Below are 22,521 nucleotides of genomic sequence, written 5' to 3'. Positions count from 1 at the left end.
GACGATAGAGAGACGATAAGTCTAAATAACCAGTTTTGTCATCACCGTTCGGGCCTCCACCCTTAAGTTCTGTTTTTAATTTTACAAATTGGGTTTTTTATTTTTGGAAAATCATTTGGGCATTATTTATGATACGGGTATTTTGGTTTGATCAGTTATGATTTAGGTTTTTCGGTTAGGAGTAGTTTTGTTTAATTTATATAAATAGATGGGTTAGATTTGGTTTTGATTAAGAGATTTTGGTTAGAAAAAAAAGTCTTTTACCAGGAACTCTCAATATCAGACCATTCTTTCTTGGTAATTTTCAACTAATCTCTTACCCTATTGTCTTCAATTAGGTTTGCCGTCAACTTAGGAATTTGAAATCAAGGAAACAACCTAGAAGATCAAATTCTGTAATACATTAAAAATTATTGAAGGAGGCATTAACTTTCACTCAGACATTTTTTAGGTCTATTACCATTCTACAACACTACCTTAATGTATGAATAAACGTAATCTTTCGCCAAGCCAATTGCGGGATTTATTACTTATCCTACCATGTGCATCAAACATGCTAACCTTTGTTGTTTAGCATTTGATATCAGTAATGTGCTTGAAACGTATTTTTTTGGCTTGGGATTATTTAAAATATATGTAACTTAAATCTATCTTAATATATAGAGATAAAAGCAAAAGCCTTTTCTTGCAATTAAGGCCGTTGCAACATGTAGGAAGCATTTAGCAAGGAAAAGTGCTCACTTGGTTTTAAACAAAGCTCTCGCTCAATGCAAGGTGTGTCTTTTTTTTTTTCTTTTCTTTTCTTTTTTTTTTTCTTTTTTTGTCTTTCTTTGTTTTTTGTTGTTGTTTTTTTTTTTTTTTTTTTTTATATATATATAAAATTTTAAAAGAAAAACCAAAATCTTGCGATAACTATGATTTATGTTTTGCAGTTTGGGTATTTGCTTTGTTTTGATTTAGGCATTTTGGTCAGATTTCTATCTCCCTCTCTCTATGCTTTACCATTAGAAATTCTTTGCATTTATCTCATTCCTTTCTTTGTTTAAAGTTTATTTATGGTTATGGGCTCTCTTTCTATGTTTATATATATTTATATATTTATATATATATATATATATATATAAAGAGTGGATCAATGGGTTTTAATGATTAGGAGTGTAGATACTGAAAAATTTAGATGCTAAGGAAAAGCAATTGTGTTAAATTATAGACAATAGAAATAGTATTTGGAGAAGATAAAATATTCAAAAAGGATAATTAACATTGCTATGCTGAAACTTGGGTATATGGTGTTGCAGAGAAGAAACAGAACAAAGAACCCTCCCACCACTGACCTACCGGAATTGCAAACAATAAGTTTTCCTCTTTATTTTTCAATTTGTGCATTAAATATTATCTTTCTTTTTTTTCTATAATAGTTGGATTGGTTTGGATGTGTATCTTTGGGTTATATGTGGCTTTTATTAAGGTATTTGCATTATGATGGTGGTGTATAGGTTAAAACACATAGGAATGGAATTAAAGTCGATGTCATGACTAGCACAAGAAGCAGGTACACTCTGCACCACTTAGTGGTGGCGCATCCTAAGTGGAAACTACATCACATCTCTTTGACTCCCCAAACCCACCCTTTATCAAAGCCTCGCTGACTGCAATGCTGCTTAATAAAAAACATTTTTATCTATAGTCTAGTATTTCTTCTTTTCTTGGTTTGGATGGAATTAGAATTTTTTGGTTGCCTAAGTTTTAGATAACCTAGCTGTTTTTTTTAAAGGAATTACAGACTTTTTTAGACAAAGATACATATATTTATTGAAGTTGGTACGATCTCTAGTTATGGTTGTGACTGCTATTTTGGTAGTTAACTTGGGACTGGTTTCAAGTGACAAGTAGAACATTAACGAATTTGTTATTTGTTCTTTGTGAGATGTATACATGTTGATTGTGATTTTTATGTGGCATAAGCCATTAAGAGTAAGAAAGAATCCTTAAAATTGCTTCTAATATTGCTGCATTTGTATGATTTAAAAGTTATATAGGCATGGCTTTATGCATAAACTTGTGATTTTTTTTTTGCTGCTTTTGCATGTTTGAGCTTTTGACATCTGATTTTTTGAGTGAATGATCATGGGATTTTTCTCCTCAGTCTATGTGTGTGTTTAATTGTAATATATGTGTTCCAATTTTGGTATTATTCAATTCTAATATATGGGTGTTGCATTGTGTTAATCTTATAGGTGTCTAATAGACTAACACTAATCATCTTGAATGCCATTTGTTTTTTTGGTACATGTTAGTCTATTGGTTAAATATTTTCGTATTTTTAGCTTCTATTGAGAGATAATGTCTTTAGGAAATGTCTTTGAAATCCCTATCCACAATCTATCTTTTTTCTGAGTTAGTTATTTTTTAAAGATGATGCTTATTCCTTAATCAGTTTATGATTCTTGATATGCAAATTATTTACAAATAGAATGTGCTATATATATATATATATATATATATATATATTATTCCAAATGCTTGCTGAACATTGAATTTACGTTTTAAATTAGTTTAGTCTTGGTCCCACGAGCATTCAACATTACAGGAATTTTTTTGTACATGCATGTGTTTGCTACACCCATACCTAGTTAGTGACAAATATATTGAATGATTTATGTTAATAATAATCCTTTGAAATTTATAGAGTGCAACATAGTGCACCATTCTCTAATTTATGTTGATGTTACTTTGTTAGGTCTTAATTGCTATTAAGAGCCGAAGAGTAGTTGAGAAACTACTAGAGACATATAAGAAAATGGCTATTAATGAAGTTGAGAAGAGGGCAAAAATTGTCAATATCCTTATGCACCAAGAAATTTATGGAAAATGATTGTGCTAAAAAGCATCAAGTAGATGTACATGGCTTAGGAAATGGATCAGGTAGCTACAGATTTCTCTATGAGATTTCATAAATGTAACTTTGATTTAGTGCTACCATCTTTTACTTTTTTTATAGGGCGGTACAATGATTGGTATTGATAAAACTCTATAATATAACATTTTCAAGAGTTTTGGTTTTTTTTTTCCTGCCCTAAGATATATCTTTTGTCCGGTTTTTTGTATTCTTGAAATTAATTGTCCTTTGTATAGTTTAAATTGGATAGTTGTAGCAAGAATCCTATAATCGTGACAAACATAGTTTGTATATTTGAGGTTCTTTGTATTTTCCTTATTCAGTATGTCTTCATTTGACCATATTTAATGCATAAACAGGCCTTCAATTTTAAGGGAGTTTCTCATCATTTGAAAAATAATAATAATAATAATACTAATAATAATAATAATAAAGAAAAATAAATATAAGAGGGAAGGTTTTTTTTTTTTTTTTCCCTTAAAAAAAATTAGTATACTTCTTTTAATTGTCTATGGAGTTATCATAATATTTTTATGATATCATGATAATGCTTGATTGGCTAATGGAGTTAGCACAAAATTTTTATATCATGATTATGTTATTTGAGTTTGATAGACAATTAGTGAAAGAACTAATATTCTACTAATAGAATTTTATTATGAATTTACATATTTTTATGTGAATAATAAATAAAAGTAGCCTTCGCATTGCGTTGGTCATGCACTAGTAATAACTAATAGTCGAAATGTTTGACTTTTTGTTAATCGCTCCTCATTGCGCCACATGGCTACACAAATTAATGCCATGTATAAATTTTAAAAAAAAAATGAAAAGTTGTGTCTTTTCATTTTTGACATCAAACAATTGTATCTTTTGGCTTTGCCTATTAAGTTTTATTTAAAAAATACACTTCTTCAAAACTATATTTACAAACACAACATTTTGGCTCTTTGGTAGTTATTTTGCACGTTTTATTTCCTTCTGACCAAAATAAAAACACTTCTTGTTTATCTCTCTCTATACACTTTTCTCACTCTCCCCCTCTCTGTAAATATATGGTATAGTCTACCGTCTTAGTTCATATTAAAAACACATCATTTAGAAATAAAATAGCCATAGAGAGAAGGTAAAGTTGAACCCAGAGGCTAGAGACAGATAGAGAGAGACTGAGAGAGGAGCCGTCTGAGTGTCAAACCGCAACCATGTCAAACCATCACCCACCTTCAGCCCAATCTTCTGCCATTGTCATATACCGTCGAAACCATTACCAATACAGGTATTTTAAACAACAAAAATTGGTTTTAAATATGATTCAATTTTTTTTTTTTTTTTGGGTTGATTGTTTCTATTTAGCTATTGGGTTATTGGTTTTGATTAAGGTTGGGTTATTGGTTTTAATTAAGGTTGAATGGTGAGGGAAAACATGGCACGATCAAAGACATCTACAAACCCACTTAGAGAAGTAGCGGAAAAAATGGAGAAATAATAGAAAGGGTTTTTTCGATATTGGTCTCCATCAAAAGTGTGGGACTCTTTACAGGTGAGCGTTCTTAGATTGCAGGATTTCGTATAGATAAAGAAAATTTGGGTTGGGTGCACTGGCAGATCTATTTAAGTTTTTTTTTTTTAATGATTTTTGCTAAATTTGGGTTAGGTGCACTGGCAGATCTATTTAAGTTTTTTCTTCTTTTTTTTAATGAGTTTTGCTTTGTTTCTTTGGGTTACTCCATCAAAAGTGTGGGACTCTTTGCAGGTGAGCGTTCTTAGATTGCAGGATTTTGTATAGATAAAGAAAATTTGGGTTGGGTGCACTGGCAGATCTATTTAAGTTTTTTCTTTTTTCTTTTTTTAATGATTTTTGCTTTGTTTCTTTGGGTTATATATATGGTTTGTCCTTGATAATTGTTAAAAATTTTGTTTCCGCGATTTTTCACATCACCGCTATTTTCTTTTCTTTTTATTTTAGATTTTATTTTAAAAAGCTAACTCTCACCTTGAACAAACACAAGATGTAACGCCGAAATCTGATCCAACATGAACAATGTGAAACCAAAGAGGAGCAAAAGGGACGATGATTGTTGTGAACCTTTGCCATAGTTCGTTGGTGTGAAGAAGTGCTGGGGCTAAGGCTGTCTCTCTCGAAGCCAAGAAGCCAAAGTGAAAGCGAAAGCGATGATTTTTCTAAACCATTGTCATAGTCCCAATGAAAGTTTAATTTATTAGCAAATTTGTAATTATTCTTTTGGCAAATTTGTAATTAAGCATATTCAAATCAGGGTTGGGTTTTTTGTTTCTTTTATCTCTATTTTGTTTTTTCTTTATATATAGATTAGAAAGAATATAGAAATTAAGCATATTTTGATCAGGTTTGGGTTTTTTGTTTTGTTGTGTAGGCAATAATGTACATCTAAATCCATGTAAAAGGCAGAAGATAGCTAAAGTTAAAGAATTGCTAGAGAATATTCTCTCTCAAACCCTAAAACACACAAAGGTTGACGTATTAGAGGGCTTTAGTATCTTTTCTCTCCCTTTTTTTTTACAGATCAAGTATAGATCGTTTCATTAGCTTTCAACCTAGCAATTCAATATGCAAGGTATTTGATGAGGATAATTTCTCCGTTTTATGTACTAAAAACTATGACGGGAATTTTTCTCTCTTCTTAAATGGAAAGATTTACATACACAAATGTTCTTTGTTAACTTAATTTTTTTAAGAGTTTCATCCTCTTTTTACTATTCCGGATTAAAATGATAAAGAAAAAAAATATAATATGCTTTGAGCCATATTATGAATAGAAGGTGAAACATATTCTTTTAATTTGGAGTATGTACATGAAATCTTTTAACTTCATAACCAAACATGCCTATTTATGTGGTATCACAAATACATAGGTACCTACAAAAACCTCATTCCATGTTTTCAATTTTTAGGCACAAAGGAGCCTGTGTAGGCCTTGAGAGAGAAAAAACAAAGGGCTTCTCTACCTTATAACCTGAGCTGTGGTGACCAAGGGGCTTCTTTACCTTGATCTTGATGAAAGGTGTTTGAGGGGATTCTCTACCTTGGAACTTGAGCTGTGGCTACCAAAGGGCTTCTCTACCTCTATCTTGATGGAAGGTGATCAAGGGGCTTCTCTACTTTGGAACTCGAGCTGTGGCGACCAAGGGGCTTCTTTACCTCGGAACCTTGGATGATTGAAAGGCTTCTCTATCTCAATCTTGAATTGTGGCATTGTTCTTGAAGATTTGTTCATGGAGATTTGTCCTTTGAAGATTTGTTCAAAAAGATTTTTCGTTTGAAGATTTGTTTACAAAGATTTGTCTTTTGAAGATTTGTTCACGAAGATTTGTCCTTTGAAGATTTCCTGCAAGAGAAACAAAGGTTGATTTAGTTGATTTGTATAACCCATGAACATCCACTCTTTAATCTTCTCATTTGATGACTTTAATGTTATGGACTTATTCTTGTAGGAACCTGAATAGGGCATAGATGAATGACCCTAGTGTGTAAATTGATGCATGATTTTTTAGGAACTTCGATTGATGATGACTTTTTTTTTTTTTGAAAAGATGATGATCCCTTTTTTTAAAAAAAAATGAATGAGGCATGGCCGAATGCTCCTAGTTTGCAAATTGATGCATGACTTTTGAAAATCTTGACATTTAAAGAAAAATGACCCCCTTTTTTTTTCTTTGAAATTTGAAACTTGAGATTTTGGAATTTAAAATTTGAAAATTTTCCTTTTGGGAAAAGGTATTCTTTGTCCTTGATCATCTCTAAGAATTTGTTTTCCATTGAAGTCACAAAATTTTGAAATTGATGTCATCTATCTTTTGAAAATTTTGAAAAGTTTTCTTCTTCTTTTTTCTTGATTTTATCCCTTTTCTTAAAGAAAAACAAAACAAAACAAAAGAAACCCCCCTTTTTTTGGGAGTCGACTGAGTTTGGCCCCCATTCTTTGTCTTCCCCCCCCCCCCCTTTTTGCGCATTCCTCTCTTCTTTTTTCCTTCTTCCTCCATTGTTACTATTCACTTCCCCATTCCACTTGGATTTTCTCCCTTATTACACCATTTCTTCTCTAAAAAATCACTTTCCTAAGCTTCTCAACCTTCTTTCACTCATCTCCCCCAAAATATTTTTAGACCTTTGTGTTCTTGATCATTTTTGCCACAAACCCATTTTTGAAACCCATCTCCAAACCTCAATTTTTTTTTTGCATTGCTAATGGCATCTCCAATTGGCCTTCCTTTCTCACTTTCAATGGGAAAAAGTACCACCCATCTCTTGAGTGGAATGATGGAGAGGGGCTCTTTCAAGACCCCAAGACCCATGCTCCACATTCCAACATGGATTTTAAGGTGAGCTTGCTTTGCTTATTATTTTTTATTGGGACATTTATTGATTTCATGTTTTATTGCAAGCTTGGTGTTGAGACATTGTCATTTGGTTGTTGTTTGCTTTTGTTAGGACATATGTGACTCACTTGTTAGGAACATATGTCACTATTTTATGTAATTGGCTCATCCTTTGACAAAACTCACTTTACTTGTATTTGGGTAGATCTAGAATGTGTTTAATACTTCAAGAAACCGTGTTTCAAGATCAAGTGTTGAAGACAAGCAAGTCTGTCCAAGAAACAAGCTGAAGAAGTGCTTGTCATTAAAGCTCGATAGCTAGCTCGACAGCTAGCTATCCATCGAGCTTAAGAAGCTGTTCTAGCCCCGTGGCTCGACAGCTGCTCGACAGCATCTCGATAAATAGGTATCCGTTGAGCTTTATGCAAAACAAAATTCTAGTTCTGTTTTGACTCCAATCCGATTTTATGTGTTTAGGCTTTCTTTTCTCACAACTCTAGACATATGAAAGGATTATTTTAAGGGCCGTCAAAGTGTTCACAAGTTGCACAAGTGTTAAGTAAAGTGTGTTCAAGCAAATTGTGACCGGAGACACAGTTTTGCCCTAGTTCATCGTTCTTGTGAAGAAGTTGCTGTGTTTTTGCACTGTAGGGTTTTGTGACCAAGCATCTTCTTGATCTTCATCATTGGGATGAACTGAAGAACTTTGCAGCCAACAACCTTCTCTAGTTGGTGATTAAAGTCGCATACTAGGATCCGTGCAATTGGTTATTCACGTACTAAGAGTCGTGCATCGAAAGGAGAAATTGTCATTACAGAACAAGTCCAATTGGGTATTGGGGTAAGGGTTCAACTGTAGGTTGGTATAAGGTACTGGGATTCCTTTACTTGTAACTGCTTGTTGTGATAATAGTTAAATTTCGGGAGTGGTGACCTTAAAATCACCCGGTGAGGTTTTTGCCGTGTTGGTTTTCCCCATTCGTAAACAAATCACCATGTTATTTATTTTCCGTTGCATACGTAGTTTAATTGGTGATTTATTTGTAAAACCACGCGTTTGCATGTTAATTAACTTAATTAATTCACTAGGCTAAATTAATTGGTTAATTTATCATAAGGGGTCAATTCGTTTTTGGCCTATGAAGTGGTATCAGAGTAGGCACACTCTGATTAGGGTTAATCTTTGTGTGTTGATCCATTGACCCCTGTTTGTCATGGATAGAGGACAGTCATTAATTATACCTTCTTTATTTGATGGCACTAACTATGCATACTGGAAAATACGCATGAGAGCTTTCTTGCAGTCTTTAGATGAGAAAGTGTGGCAAAATGTGGAGATAGGCTGGACTAAGCCTACAGAAGTGTCGACCGATTGGGATGATGCCAAGATCAAGGCGGCAAACTTCAACAGCAGGGCATTGAATGCTTTATTCAGTGCAGTCACAAATGAGGAATTCAAGAAGATATCCTCTATTGGAACTGCTAAGGAGGCATGGACCATCCACCAGACGACCTATGAGGGAACCAAGGTAGTTAAGGATTCAAAGTTACAAAGGCTCACTACAAGCTTCAAAGAGATTACGATGGAGGAGGATGAGTCGTTCGATAAGTTTTATGCCAAACTCAAGGACATAGTGAACTCAACTTTCAATCTTTGGGATACCATTCCTGAACCCAAGATTGTGAGAAAGGTGTTCAAATCTTTACCTGAGAGATTCCATGCCAAGATTACGGTGATCAAGGAATCGAAGGACATTGACAAGATTCCTTTGATAGAGTTTGTTGGTAATCTGCAGACTTACGAGCTAGGGTTAACAAGGATTGGTAAGTTGGGCAAAAGCAAGAGCATGGCCTTGAAGGCCAAGAGCAGTGACATGAATGAGTCTTCGAAAGGTAAGGATTCTAAGATGAAGTCCTACATCACTAGGAAATTCAAGAAGTTCATGAAGAATGCCAATGGGAAGGGCTTCGACAAGGACTGTAGGTAATCTAGTTCTTCTTAGTTTAAGAGCCAAGACAAAGGGAAGAAGGATGCTAGGGATGGTGGTCAATACATTGTTCCCGTAGGACCTAAGAGCTTTGGGTGTCAAGGCTTCAGTCACATGAAATAGGAGTGTCCTACATATCTCAAGAGCATTGGGAAGAGCAAGGCACTCGCTGCTACTTTGAGCAACACTAGCCAGAGGATGATTCCGACAATGAGGATGACAGAATCTTGAATGCTTTCACTGCCACTGTCAATCCTACTGAGGGGATTGTTGAAGATGTGGATGAAGAAGAAGAATTGGTGGAGTCCAAGTTTGAGAAGATGGATGAACAAGGTGACATCCATACAGCCTATGCAAAGTTGTACAAGGTCTCAGAGAAGAATGAGAAGATGTATAGGTTGGCCTCCAAGAAGCTTAGTGATGTTGAGCTTGAGCAAGAAGAGCTTTCCACAAAGGTTGATGAAACCAATCAGACTATTGGGGTATTGAGGTTTGAGAACAATTTCTTGGCTGAGAAGACCAAGAAGCTTGAAGCGGAGCTGTTCCAAGTCAGAGCTCAATTGGAGAGGACTTTAAGTGCTAAGCTTGATGAGATGCTCAATCTTCAGAAATCTGCTTCTGATCGAATAGGCTTAGGGTATGGTATCTCTTCTTCTAATATTGCTTCTACTAGTACTACTGTTTTTGTTCCTCCTAGTAATAATGTTGAAATTGAGAACAATGATGTTAAAATTGATTTAGCTAGTGAGAACATAGACAAGGGTAAATCTATCTTAGGAACACCCCTTAAGCAAGATAAGAAGGAAGCTAAAATCCCTAGGGATAAGAAGACTAACTCTCAAAAGCCTAAACAAAAGAAGTAGCATCTCTGTCATCATTGTGGAGTTGCCAGTCATATTCGACCAAATTGCTATAAGTGGTTAGTGATTCTATCACTTTCTTCTCTCTCTCTTTGTGTTTTTGTTTTTGCATAACTTGTGTGTTTTGCTTTTATTTTGAGTCAGTCTAGTTTTTATACTTTGCTCTATTTAACATGTTTTTGTTTGTTTTCAGTTTTGTTTATTTTGTTTTTAATATTAAAAAAAATTGAAAAATCAGAAAAATACAAAAACAATATGTGTTTTGTGTACATTGGTACTTGTGTACCTTGGATGGCCATTGAAACAAAGTTTTCTAAACTTTGTATCTTTAGACGAGCATCTCTATGCACAACTAAGCAAGTAAGCTTTGTGGCTCTTGTTTGTGATGAGTAAGATTAAGTTATCTCTTGTACTTAACATTCATATCACTCTTTTTCATATGAAGGACTAGAAAATCCTAAGAGAAAAGCATAAATAACCATCTCACCATTGTTGCCCGCCAATCATGAAATGACATCTGTATGCCTCGGCATAGCAAAAGTGTGATGTTAATGACATTTGTGTGCTTCGGCATAGGAAAATTGGAATGTCAAATGCTTAACATAATTGGGTATTTCTTTTCTATCTCTTATATGCCCATGCATGATTTGCTTAAAAAGGAAAAATATGCAAAGAAAAATAAAAAGCAAAATGATCAAAATGCTTTTAATATGATTGCAAGCGTGTATATTAGGAGATGTGAGAGTTATAGGATGTACCTCGAAGGTGATAGTCCCCATCAAACAGTTATGATCATGTGTGAGCTATAGTGATTTTCTCATATCTCAAATCGTCATAACATGTATACATTTATGCAATCTTGCGATGTTTTTCACACACAACACCCAATATTCTTTACTACTCTTGATACATGTGTAGGTACAATGTGATTTGGCCATCACAAGGTTTTACATGTGTTAATGTATACTCACTAAACTGTCTTGACTTATTTTTAAAATATAAAATTGGTTAGACTTGTTTAGTGTGAATGTGTGTTTTTGGGATCCATGTGCTTAAAAATTGTTTTTGAGAGATGATTTTAAAAGTTCAAAATGTTGTTTGGATTTTTGGTTGAGCTGCATGCTTTGTTGCATTCATATCTGTGTTTTTCCCTTCTTGAAAAACTGATTTTAAGCTATCTGGACACCTCCTCGATACCTCCCCGACACCTGGCTATTTGTCGAGGTCCTAAGCTTTTCCTTATCGCAATCTCGACAGATCCTCAATAGCTAGTGGATCGATCGAGAAAGTTCTTGGACCCTTGATAGCTTCTTGATAGCTAGTGGATCGATTGAGCTTTTGTTCTTGTGTCTTTGCTTTGTTCCTCAACACCTTCTCGACAGCTACATCTGTCAACATTGTTTTTCTTAACACCTCCCTCGACAGATGGCTCGAGACCTCTCGACACCTCTATCTGTCAAGAATTACTGAGGATCTATATATATGCTCTTCGCGATCTAGTTCTCATTTCCTTGATCTCTCTCGATCTGTCCGCACCTGTTCATCTCCCAAACACTCTTTCTTTCACATCTAACCTCTTCCTCAAGCAGTTTTCGAGATTAATCAAGTTTTTCTTCACTTGGTAAGCTTTAATTCTCTCATTTTCATGCATTTTATTCTTTGAAACCTAAGTTTTTGGGATTTTGCAAAATTTGGGGTTTTTCAAAATCAAAGAGGTTTTTATGCAAATTTTGGGATGGGTTTTGAAGACTCAATCTTAAAATCTCATACATTGCATTCCATGTGCATTATAACTATATTTTCATGCATTTAGTTGTGTGTTATACATGTTAAACTGGTTGTGTGCTGATAGGATTGGATTGGGTTGAGCCCATGATGCAATTTCCTTTGCATGTCACATGTCCATGCATTCCCCATGCATACGTACTCATTTTCAATATACTTGCTATATTTGAAATGTGTTTGGAGATTTTTTGATTGTCTCTTTCTTCCCCCTCTCTCTCTTGTTTACGTTAGTCGTGTCTATGGCACCAAAACGTAAATCCACTCCGTCCCAGAACCCTCTTCGTTCTGGGGCATCGTCTTCCTCTAATCCTACTCCTTCTCATATCTAGTTCCATGATGAGGATGCTCAAAAGGATTTCTCGTAGAACTTTTCTTGACGAGGTGTTCATTCGAAACACCGAGTCATTTTGGCAGACTTCGCCGACATTGACCTACCCGATGTCATTCACAGTCGGGGTTGGGAGTCACTGTGTAACGTCTCGGTCACTTGTCCTTCCATGCTGATCTAGGAGTTTTACTCCAACATGCATGGAATTGATTCTTCAGTACCTCTCTTTCACACTCACGTTTGAGGTACGCGCATTTGTGTCACACCGCATCTTGTTGTGGATGTGCTTCATGTTCTATGGGTAAAGAATCTTGACTATCCCGGATGTGATTGTCTGAGGACTATGTCCAAAGATGAGATGATCTCTGCTTTCTACGAGCACCCTTCTGATTGGGGTGATCGTCAGTTTACGCCATGTAAGGCCTTTGCTAAAGGTCCTAGATTCATTAACATGGTAATGACTTTTGTTTTAAACCCACTCTCTACTATAACTCTATCACAGAGCCTCGTGCTCGATTTTTGCTTTCTTTATTAGAGAACCTCACTATTGATTTTCTTTCACATTTTATTCTCTCTTATAGATGTGTTTAGGGGTACGGCTACCCGTGATAAGCTCATTTTTCCCTCGGCTATCACGAGGATCTTACGCCATTTTTTTATTCCTTTTCCTTCTTCCACCCATTTTTCTGTCATGTGTGCCATAGACGCCGCTACCATTAAACGTAGCGAGGTGCATTTTAGGTCACGGTAGATGGATTCAGTAGCTCTTCCCTCCCGTTCGGCTCCATCTCGATCTGCTCCATCCACATCTGCTCCCTCCTCTTCTTCGAGCGATGTGTCACTAGGGGACATCATGGTGTAGCTGCAATGCATGGATGCTCTCCTTGATACACTCTTTATAGAGCTGTATCAGGTAAACGTTCGTGTTGGTCGTATTGCACGATGGCAGGCGACCATGGGTGACTTTGCTCCTGAGGCTTCTCCTCCACCTCCTCCTATGGCTTTTGATTCTGAGGATGATGATAATGGCGATGACGATGATGCTTCTGATGATGATGATGAAGGTGCTAGCTCTACCGATGAGATGTCTACTTGACACTCTTACCCTTTGTCACTCGTGACAAAAAGAGGGTGTAGTTTTGGATATGAAAGTAGTCATTCTTAGGGGGAGAGTTAGTATAGGACATTTTTGTTAGGGGGAGTGTTGATATTTTTGAGGGATGTAGTGAGGATTACATGTATCTTTTTCTTTTCTCTACTTTAGATACATTTATTCTTGTACATTGGTCTTGTGACCTTTATTGACATACAATGTACTTATTTTCTTCATGTATTGATGTATGTTTCTTTCACCTACTCTTACATGTGTTGTTTTTTTTTTCTTTCTTTATAAACATGCTTCTTATTATTTGTATGCAATCTATTATTTCTCTTTCACACATAGATGCCTTGATGAGTTTTGTTTAAAGTATTTTAGAAATACAGGTTGCCAAAGTCTACTTGCCATAAACTCTCTTCTTGCAAAGTTTTTCAAGAGTTTGTGTTAGGATAGATTTTATTGTAATCAACAAGTGAATATGAGTTGAGTGATTTATGACTTCTCTCATATCTCATTTGTTTGTTGTGGTTTTGTCACGGATTTCCAAAGGGGGAGATTGTTAGGACATATGTGATTTACTTATTAGGAACATATGTCACTATTTATATGTAATTGGCTAATCCTGTGACAAAACGTACTTTACTTGTATTTGGGTAGATCTAGAATGTGTTTAATACTTCAAGAAATTGTGTTTCAAGATCAAGTGTTGAAGACATGCAAGTCTGTCCAAGAAACAAGCTGAAGAAGTGCCTGTCATTAAAGCTCGATAGCTAGCTATCCATCGAGCTTAAGAAGCTATTCCAGTCCCTTGGCTCGATAGTTGCTCGACAGCATCTCGACAAACAGGTATCTATCGAGCTTTACGAAAAATAGAATTCTAGTTCTGTTTTGACTCCAATCCGGTTTTATGTGTTTAGGCTTTCTTTTCTTACAACCCTAGACATATAAAAGAATTATTTTAAGAGCTGTCAAATTGTTCACAAGTTGCACAAGTGTTGAACAAAGTGTGTTCAAGCAAACTGTGACCGGAGACACAGTTTTGCCGTAGTTCATCATTCTTGTAAAGAAGTTGCTGTGTTTTTGCACTGTAGGGTTTTATGACCAAGCATCTTCTTGATCTTCATCGTTGGGATGAACTGAAGAACTTTGCAGCCAACAACATTTTCTAGTTGGTGATTAAAGTCGTGTACTAGGATCTGCGCAATTAGTTAGTCACGTACTGGGAGCTGTGCATCGAAAGGAGAAATTGTCACTACAGAACAAGTCCAATTGGGTATTAGGGTAAGGGTTCAACTGTAGGTTGGTATAAGGTACTAAGATTCCTTTACTTGTAACCGCTTGTTGTGATAATAGTAGAATTTCGGGAGTGGTGACCTTAAAATCACCTGGTGGGGTTTTTACCGTGTTGATTTTCCCCATTCGTAAACAAATAACTGGGTTATTTCCATGTTAATTAACTCAATTAATTCACTAGGCTAAATTAATCGGTTAATTTATCACAAGGGGTCAATTCGTTTTTGGCCTATCAGCTTGTGTTGGAATTTTGGACATTGTAGGGTTTGGTTGGAAATTCTTGTGATCATGTTGTAATATTTGGTAATGTATGTAACTTGTGGTATTGTTGGATGGATTTTGTCTTGAATTTTAGGGACATTGAAGTTATGAAAATTTGTTGTGTAGGCTTGGTTGAACAAATTCATTTTTGATGGATGCGGAAATTTTTTTGGAATGTATACGTCTTGGCAATGGAAAGAATTTTTTTGTTGGTCATGGAATTTTTGGTCGTGAAAAATTTTTGTTGGTCAAGAGATTTATTTGGTTTTTTTGCCATGGAAAATTTTTGTTAGACATGAGATTTTTGGTTATGTGAAATTTTTGTTGGATATGTGATGATGGGTCATGGGAAATTTTTGTTGGATATGTAATGTTTGGTCATGGGAATTTCTAGTCGGGCATGAGATTTTTGTCATGGAAAATCTTTTTGTCAGGCATGAGATTTTTTTATCATTGAAAATTTTCATTGGGCATGTGATTTTTTTATTATCCTGATGATAGGTCATAGGAAATTTTTGTTGGATATGTAATGATAGGTTGAGCTGTGTTTTGCAGAACCTTAAGAGCCAAGGTAGCCTTCAAATGTTGAAAGGCATATGGGAAACATTTGAACGTTCAATTAGCGTGTAAAACACCTATAAACGTTTAGACCCCCAAATTACAAATTACCAATTCAAGCTTATTATCAAACAATGTATGTACAGAATATGAAAATAAGCTAAAACAGAATTGATAAAACAATCTAAACCATAATTAATCATGACCACAGCAGTAATTAAAAGGCAAAGATTAAGGGAAGAGAGATGCAAACACAAAGACAATACAGCGAAGTGTTATCGAAGAGGAAACCGAAGTCCTTGGCGTCAAACCTCTCCACCACCCTCCTAGTGGTCAATAATACACTAGAGAATGAAGTTAGGATACATGAACAGTAGAATACCCACCAAGCCTAATCTACCCAATGTACCTAAGCCTTCCAAATTTCTTGCTCCAACGAGGTTACGCCAAACCTTTGTCTTCTCTAGCTTACTAGATTCTTATATAGCCCATGGCATGAACCAATATCAATTGGTCCCTTCCTAACTGCTTCCCAAGCACCAAATAACCTTCTCATTGATATGGGTATGGTGAGAAAAGGATTTGGCTAAATGTACCTATCAAGGTTGTAACAATGGAGAGGGTGAGACTAAAGGAGTTTGGAGAGTCGAAGTATAAAGATTGTGGATGAGTCAATGTTGTTTTTCTCTAAGGTTTCTCTCTCAAAATTCTCTCTAGAAGCTCTCCACAATACGTGGGTATAAGGGGTATTAATACTGGTGTGTATTTGGAATGCAAAAGGTCAGGTTTGTAACAAACAGAGTGGTCTGGCGGCTTGGCCTCGCGACTTGACCGAGTCGCAAGTTTGAGCCGCGAGCTAACTGTCTAGCCAAACTAGAAGTTTTGTCCTGTAGTGCTCCAGCTGGCGTGACTCTTCAGCTCCCCTGCATGCTTCACACATGTGCCTCCTTTGGCGACTTGCCTGCCGCGAGCCAGTAGCGAGATCCAGTCGCGAGGTCCTACTGAGTGCACACTCTTGAGCTTTTCTTCACACTCTCTCACACACTACCCTTAGATGATTCCCACCTAAATACAGGGTTTCTAAATGCTGAATTACAAACAAATTGGCACAGAATAAAGCCAACAAAATGGTTGATTAAATTCAACCTTACAATCTCCCCCTTTGGCTATTCCATGACAAAACCCTAAAACAAACTATAGACTTAACATGTGAGTTGAGAACAGTTGAACAAAACTCACTCACACCTAACTCTAGAATTTGTGTAGCTTTTGAACCATAAGTACAAGTATCTCTTGAAAAACAACAACACAATATGATCATTGTATGCAAAAAACTTATAATGAATATGGAGCAAGCATAATGCGATCAAGCAAAATGGAATTAAACAATAAACCATGGCTTGACCAAAAACGAACAATCACTATAAATAGTGACTACAATGCTCACTCACACAGGGAATGAACATCCAAACATGCAAGGTAATAAGCTCAATGCAAAGTATCATTTGCATGTCCAACACTCAACCAATGCAACAACGCAAGGCAATTGCATTAAGGATATAAAATCCAACAAAGGGCATAAGAGTGATGTACTTAAAGAAAATGCATAACATTTAACAATATGTACTAGGCTACAAAGCATGGGTACAAAAAATATTGAATATAAAATAACATAAAGCGAAACACTAAACATGGGCCTTTTCTATCTCCTGCTCTTCAACATTAATACTCCCCCTTTGATCAAGCTCTTCCTCCCCCTATCATCATACTCCTCCTATCATCATCATCTCCCCCTTTTTGTCTCGGAATAGCTAGTCCTCATTTTCCTCTAGCTTCCTTTGAATTCGATCTAATTGGGTTTGGAGAGAAATGAACTTCGTATCACAACAAATGGTGTGATGATGCATGAGAGAGGCGAGGCCAAACATCTTAGTACTTATTTCATGGATGGATGCCATAATGTTGTCTAATTTCTGATCATATGAGGAGGAGCTGGAGTGAGAACCACTATGAGTTGCTGAAGTCTTTGTCTTGATTCCCTTCCGACTATGTCCCATGCTAGCATTGAGTGTACGAATGTTGATTGGACTTGGCTTCGTGTAAGGAGACTCATCATCTAATGAATGAACACCTTTAAGTTTCAATATCCGCAAAATGAGGCAACAAAAAGGAATGCAGGTTCTTGAGTCAGTTCTTGCAACAGTTTTGCGCAAAATATGAAAGATATGAGCGCAAATTACGATCTCTTCATCAGTAATCAGATCATGAAGGAACAAAGCTCTTCCAAGATTCATGTATTCGGTACTGGATAGAGGATATAGATTTTTGAACATGATTATTGTAAGCACCCTTAGTTCTGGAGATAGGGAGGAAACACCGATTGAGTTCCCAGTTTGTGAGAATTCCAAGTTTCTTCCAAGAGTGTCCTTAAGTAAATCCTCATCCAGACTCAAATCGTCATATACCCGTGGATTAGTAAACATTGGCCAATTGATGTGTAGGATTTTTGCCAGATAAGCGGGTGTTATTGAGAAAATCTTTCCTCTAACCCAACATTTGAGCTCCTTTCCCTCAACAATGGCATTAGCATAGAACTCTTTCACCAAATTCTCGTATGCATCATCGAGGTTGGAGAGAAGGAAATTCCAATCCTTGGTGGCAAACCATATAGGGATTTTGGTTTCCTGAAGAGACGGGTGGTCAACAGCCCTTTCGACCAACAAAAAGGCGTCTCTAAAGTAGTTCGCATAGGTCTGAAAAGTAGCATAAGATCTGAACTTGTGAAGATTGATAAGTGTAATTTTTACATGATTTTTATTATCCTCTTATTTATTAAAAATTTTAGTTTTCCTTTATTTCTTTTGATTTGATTTTTATTTATATTTATCTATTCATTTGTGCTTTGAAGGAATGAGAAGATTTCAGATTAATCTACAAGGGCTTTACATGCAAAGTGGGGCTAGGCCAATTGAATCAAGTCAACTTACATCCAGCCAGGCATGAATTCAAGAGAAGACCAACCCAATTAAATTTAAGTCCAACCGGAGCAAGGAATCAAAAGAAATTTGCACCAAATCCAAGTCCAATTCGGATTAGGATTCCAACCTGTGCATCAGTTAGTATTTTCAGCATAACTTTGGGCTCAGATGTCCAATCGAGATGATTCAAGTTGGGCTGGAAATTTAATTTAAAGGGCTACAACTTTGTAGTTTACTAAAAGCCCGAATTCTGAAGTTAAATGGGCCAAAATAGTCGGTTAAGTGAAGCATAAAAATCTGGGATTTTCTCCAAATTTGAATTCAACTTGTAATAGGATTCTTTTACCTATTTAAAGGCTCTTTAGGGAAAAAATTCAGATGGCCGCATTGAAGTATTTTTTTTTTTGGAGTCTTTCTGAAGAGGAGGATCTGAGGACAAAGGCGAGAGCTTCATGTTGATCAACCAATTCAGATGAAAGACATAAGTTTTATTTGTTTTCTTTTCAATTTTATTATGAACTAAATTTTATTTTCTAGAGCGTTGATGTAGTCTAGCAATGAACACACAATTTATATTCTGAATTATTTTATTTTTAATATTTACATGATTGAGTGTTTAATTCTTATTCTTAATGCTTGATATTTCTTTTTACGAATTATTGATTGATCAATTGAATTACAATGAAACCGAGAGGTGATTTGTTATTTTAGTTCTAGAATTAAACACCATTAGTGGAGCTAAAGTAGAGATTCTTTACCGCGATTAGTGTGATTTTTCAAAAAATTCAAAGTACATAATGAGTCTCCAATTAATTAAATTCGCATAGAGATACAGAATTGTTAGTTGAAGATATTTTTGATATTATTCGAGAGAAGATATTGAATACTTAAGGAATTTTTAATCATCAACGGGAGATTATTAGAATTTAATAATTAGGAAGAGTAAATTGTGTGGGATTTGTTAGGTGAAATCAACCGCTCTAGATCCATTATTATCATATAAAAATATATATATTTTTTACGCTTTTAGATTTTTACGTTTTGTATTTGTAGATTTATTTTTATTAAATAGTTTAATTTAATTCAGATAGTAGAACATTCCATTTATTTTTGATTTTCCAAATAGTAATTAATTTAGTGAATTTTGGTATTCAATAACATAGTTAATCCCTGTGGGTTCGACATTCATTTTCTTAAAACACTACTTGTTACGATTCTGTGTGCTTGCAGATTATTTTTCGCGAACAAGTTTTTGGCGCCGTTGCCGGGGATTAACTATTTGTTATTGATATTGATACTAGCTAGACATTTACTACTTTGGATTTTATTTTATTTAATCAAAAAAAAAAAATTAATTTGGTGCATTTGAGTTTGTTTTCTTTCTTTTCAAGAATTAGAAGTGCATGCCCCGATTTAAATTAGAGCAGACACTCTTTGATCCTGAAATTGAAAGAACCCTATGTCAGCTCAAGAAAGAAAAGAAGAAAGAGGCCAACACATCTCTATCTAATATGGCCGATCAAGAGCAAAAGGCGTTAAGAGATTATGCTATGCCCTCGGTAAATGGAGCTACATCGAGCATAAGGAGGCTAGCCATACAAGCCAATAATTTTGAGATCAAGCCGGCCATCATTCAGATGATACAACAGACTGTCCAATTTAGGGGGCTGTCACAAGAGGATCCTAATGTCCATATTGCAAATTTCTTGGAGATTTGTGATACTTTTAAACATAATAGAGTGACAGATGATGCGATTCAATTAAGGCTTTTTCCCTTCTCACTTTGGGATAAAGCAAAAGTTTGGTTGAATTCTTTGCCACATGGCATCATTACTACATGGGAGGAGTTGGCACAAAAATTTTTAGCAAAATATTTCCCTCCCGCAAAGACAGCAAAGTTAAGGAATGATATCACCACGTTCATCCAATTTGAGGGTGAATCATTATATGAAGCATGGGAGAGGTACAAAGAATTATTGCGAAGGTGTCCTCATCATGACCTTCCAGCATGGCTTCAAGTGCAAACATTCTACAATGGTCTAGGAACTACAAACAGGTCTATGGTTGATGTAGCAGCTGGTGGAGCTTTAATGAGTAAAACTCATGAGGCAGCCTATGAACTTCTGGAAGAATTGGCATCCAACAACTATCAATGGCCTACAGAAAGAGCAATGCCAAGTAAGACAGCTGGAGTTTTAGAACTTGATTCTATTACCTCATTGGCGGTACAAATGGCAACTTTGTCTCAACAACTAGGTAAAATGAATGTTAATGCTATTCAAACTAATGTTGTTTGTGATCATTGTGTAGGAAATCATTCAAGTGTCGACTGCCAAATGGGAAATCCTTTTTCCCAATCGAGTTATGGACAAGCAAATTACGTGTCAAATTTTCAACGTCAAAATAATCCATACTCGAACACGTACAATCCTGGATGGAGGAATCACCCCAACTTCTCATGGAGCAATAACCAAGGGCTGGCTAAACCACCTCAGCAATTTGCATAGCAAGAGAAGAAGCCAACACTTGAGGACATGTTCATGCAGTACATACAGAAGACAGACGTGGCAATCCAAAACAACTCAGCTTCAATTCGTAATCTTGAGGTGCAGATCGGTCAGCTCTCAAGCACAAGCAAATTACGTGTCAAATTTTCAACGTCAAAATAATCCATACTCGAACACGTACAATCCTGGATGGAGGAATCACCCCAACTTCTCATGGAGCAATAACCAAGGGCTGGCTAAACCACCTCAGCAATTTGCATAGCAAGAGAAGAAGCCAACACTTGAGGACATGTTCATGCAGTACATACAGAAGACAGACGTGGCAATCCAAAACAACTCAGCTTCAATTCGTAATCTTGAGGTGCAGATCGGTCAGCTCTCAAGCATGCTCACAGAGAGGACTGCAGGAACTTTTCCGAGCAACATTGTCACCAATCTGAAAGAACATGCAAAGGCAATATCATTGAGAAGTGGGCGAACATATGAGGAGCCAAAAGTAACAAATGCCAAACAAGATGAAGCTGTGGATAATGAGGAGTCAAAGATGAAGGAAGCCAAGTCAGAGATGAAAGAAGTGGAGCAAGCTGAGAAGACTAAGGAGAATGAAAAAGCTTCAAAATCCAAAAGATCCAGGGAAGTTACTTTTGAGACTTATTCTCCTTCAATTTATGATCCACCAATTCCTTTTCCGCAAAGATTAACAAAAAATAATGCAGATGATCAGTTTTCTAAATTTCTAAGTATATTTAAGCAATTGCATATTAATATTCCTCTCATTGAAGCTTTGGAACAAATGCCTAAATTTGCTAAATTTTTGAAGGATATTATATCAAAGAAGCAGAAATTGGAGGAGCATGAAACAGTAATGCTGATAGAGGAGAGTAGTGCAATCTTACAAAAGAAGCTACCGCCTAAGTTGAAAGATCCGGGGAGTTTCACTATCCCTTGCACTATAGGAAAATCTTATTTTGATAGAGCTTTATGTGATTTAGGGGCAAGTATTAATCTAATGCCTCTCTCTGTTTTCAGGAAATTGGGTCTTGGAGAAGTAAAGTCAACCACTATCTCTTTACAATTGGCGGATAGATCTATTAAATATCCAAGGGGAGTCATTAAGGACGTATTAGTAAAAGTTGACAAGTTCATCTTCCCGGCTGACTTCATTGTCCTTGATATGGATGAGGACGAGGAGATCCCTTTGATATTGGGTCGACCTTTCCTTGTGACGGGGAGAACCTTAATTGATGTCCAGCAAGGAAAACTTGTTTTGAGGGTTGGAGAGGATGAGGTCACTTTTGATGTATTTAAGCCTATGAAATTTCCTTTCGAGACACATTCTTGTTTTCAAATAAGTGACCGAGACGTGATCATGGCCGATGAGACTTGTGCAATTGATTTTCTAAAGTTACCACTTGAGGTATGTCTTACTCGCTCTACACTTGTTAAATTCAAAGATGAAGAGGTTAAAGAGTGTGAAAGATATTTTGAGGCTACACCACTCTTTCCTTCTTCAATGCAACCAAAAGTAGAAGACTTAAAATCATGTCAGCCAACATCTCCACCAGAGGAACCACCTAAACTTGAGCTCAACCACTTCCATCAAATTTAA

At 35.9% G+C, this 22,521-nt stretch overlaps 1 protein-coding gene, 1 long non-coding RNA gene and 1 other non-coding gene across 3 annotated transcripts; 2 read left to right on the top strand and 1 right to left on the bottom strand.

Annotated features, from left to right (window-relative positions):
- The first annotated feature begins 4,060 nt into the window (after positions 1-4,060).
- LOC126724917 (uncharacterized) lies at positions 4,061-5,102 on the top strand. Its single transcript, XR_007655185.1, has 3 exons — positions 4,061-4,175; positions 4,303-4,439; positions 4,909-5,102. It is a non-coding gene; the product is annotated as an uncharacterized LOC126724917 (long non-coding RNA).
- Positions 5,103-19,808: 14,706 nt separating this feature from the next.
- LOC126727715 (uncharacterized) lies at positions 19,809-20,912 on the top strand. Its single transcript, XM_050433640.1, has one exon. The coding sequence runs from the start codon at positions 19,809-19,811 to the stop codon at positions 20,910-20,912; it is 1,104 nt and encodes a 367-aa protein (XP_050289597.1).
- On the bottom strand, positions 20,301-20,407 carry LOC126731988 (small nucleolar RNA R71). Its single transcript, XR_007659181.1, has one exon. It is a non-coding gene; the product is annotated as a small nucleolar RNA R71 (small nucleolar RNA).
- Positions 20,913-22,521: the final 1,609 nt, after the last annotated feature.

This window comes from Quercus robur, chromosome 5 (genome assembly GCF_932294415.1).
Source record: "Quercus robur chromosome 5, dhQueRobu3.1, whole genome shotgun sequence".
Taxonomy (NCBI): domain Eukaryota; kingdom Viridiplantae; phylum Streptophyta; class Magnoliopsida; order Fagales; family Fagaceae; genus Quercus; species Quercus robur.
Note: the sequence above shows the minus strand (reverse complement) of the source record. Positions and strands in the feature narration are given on the sequence as shown.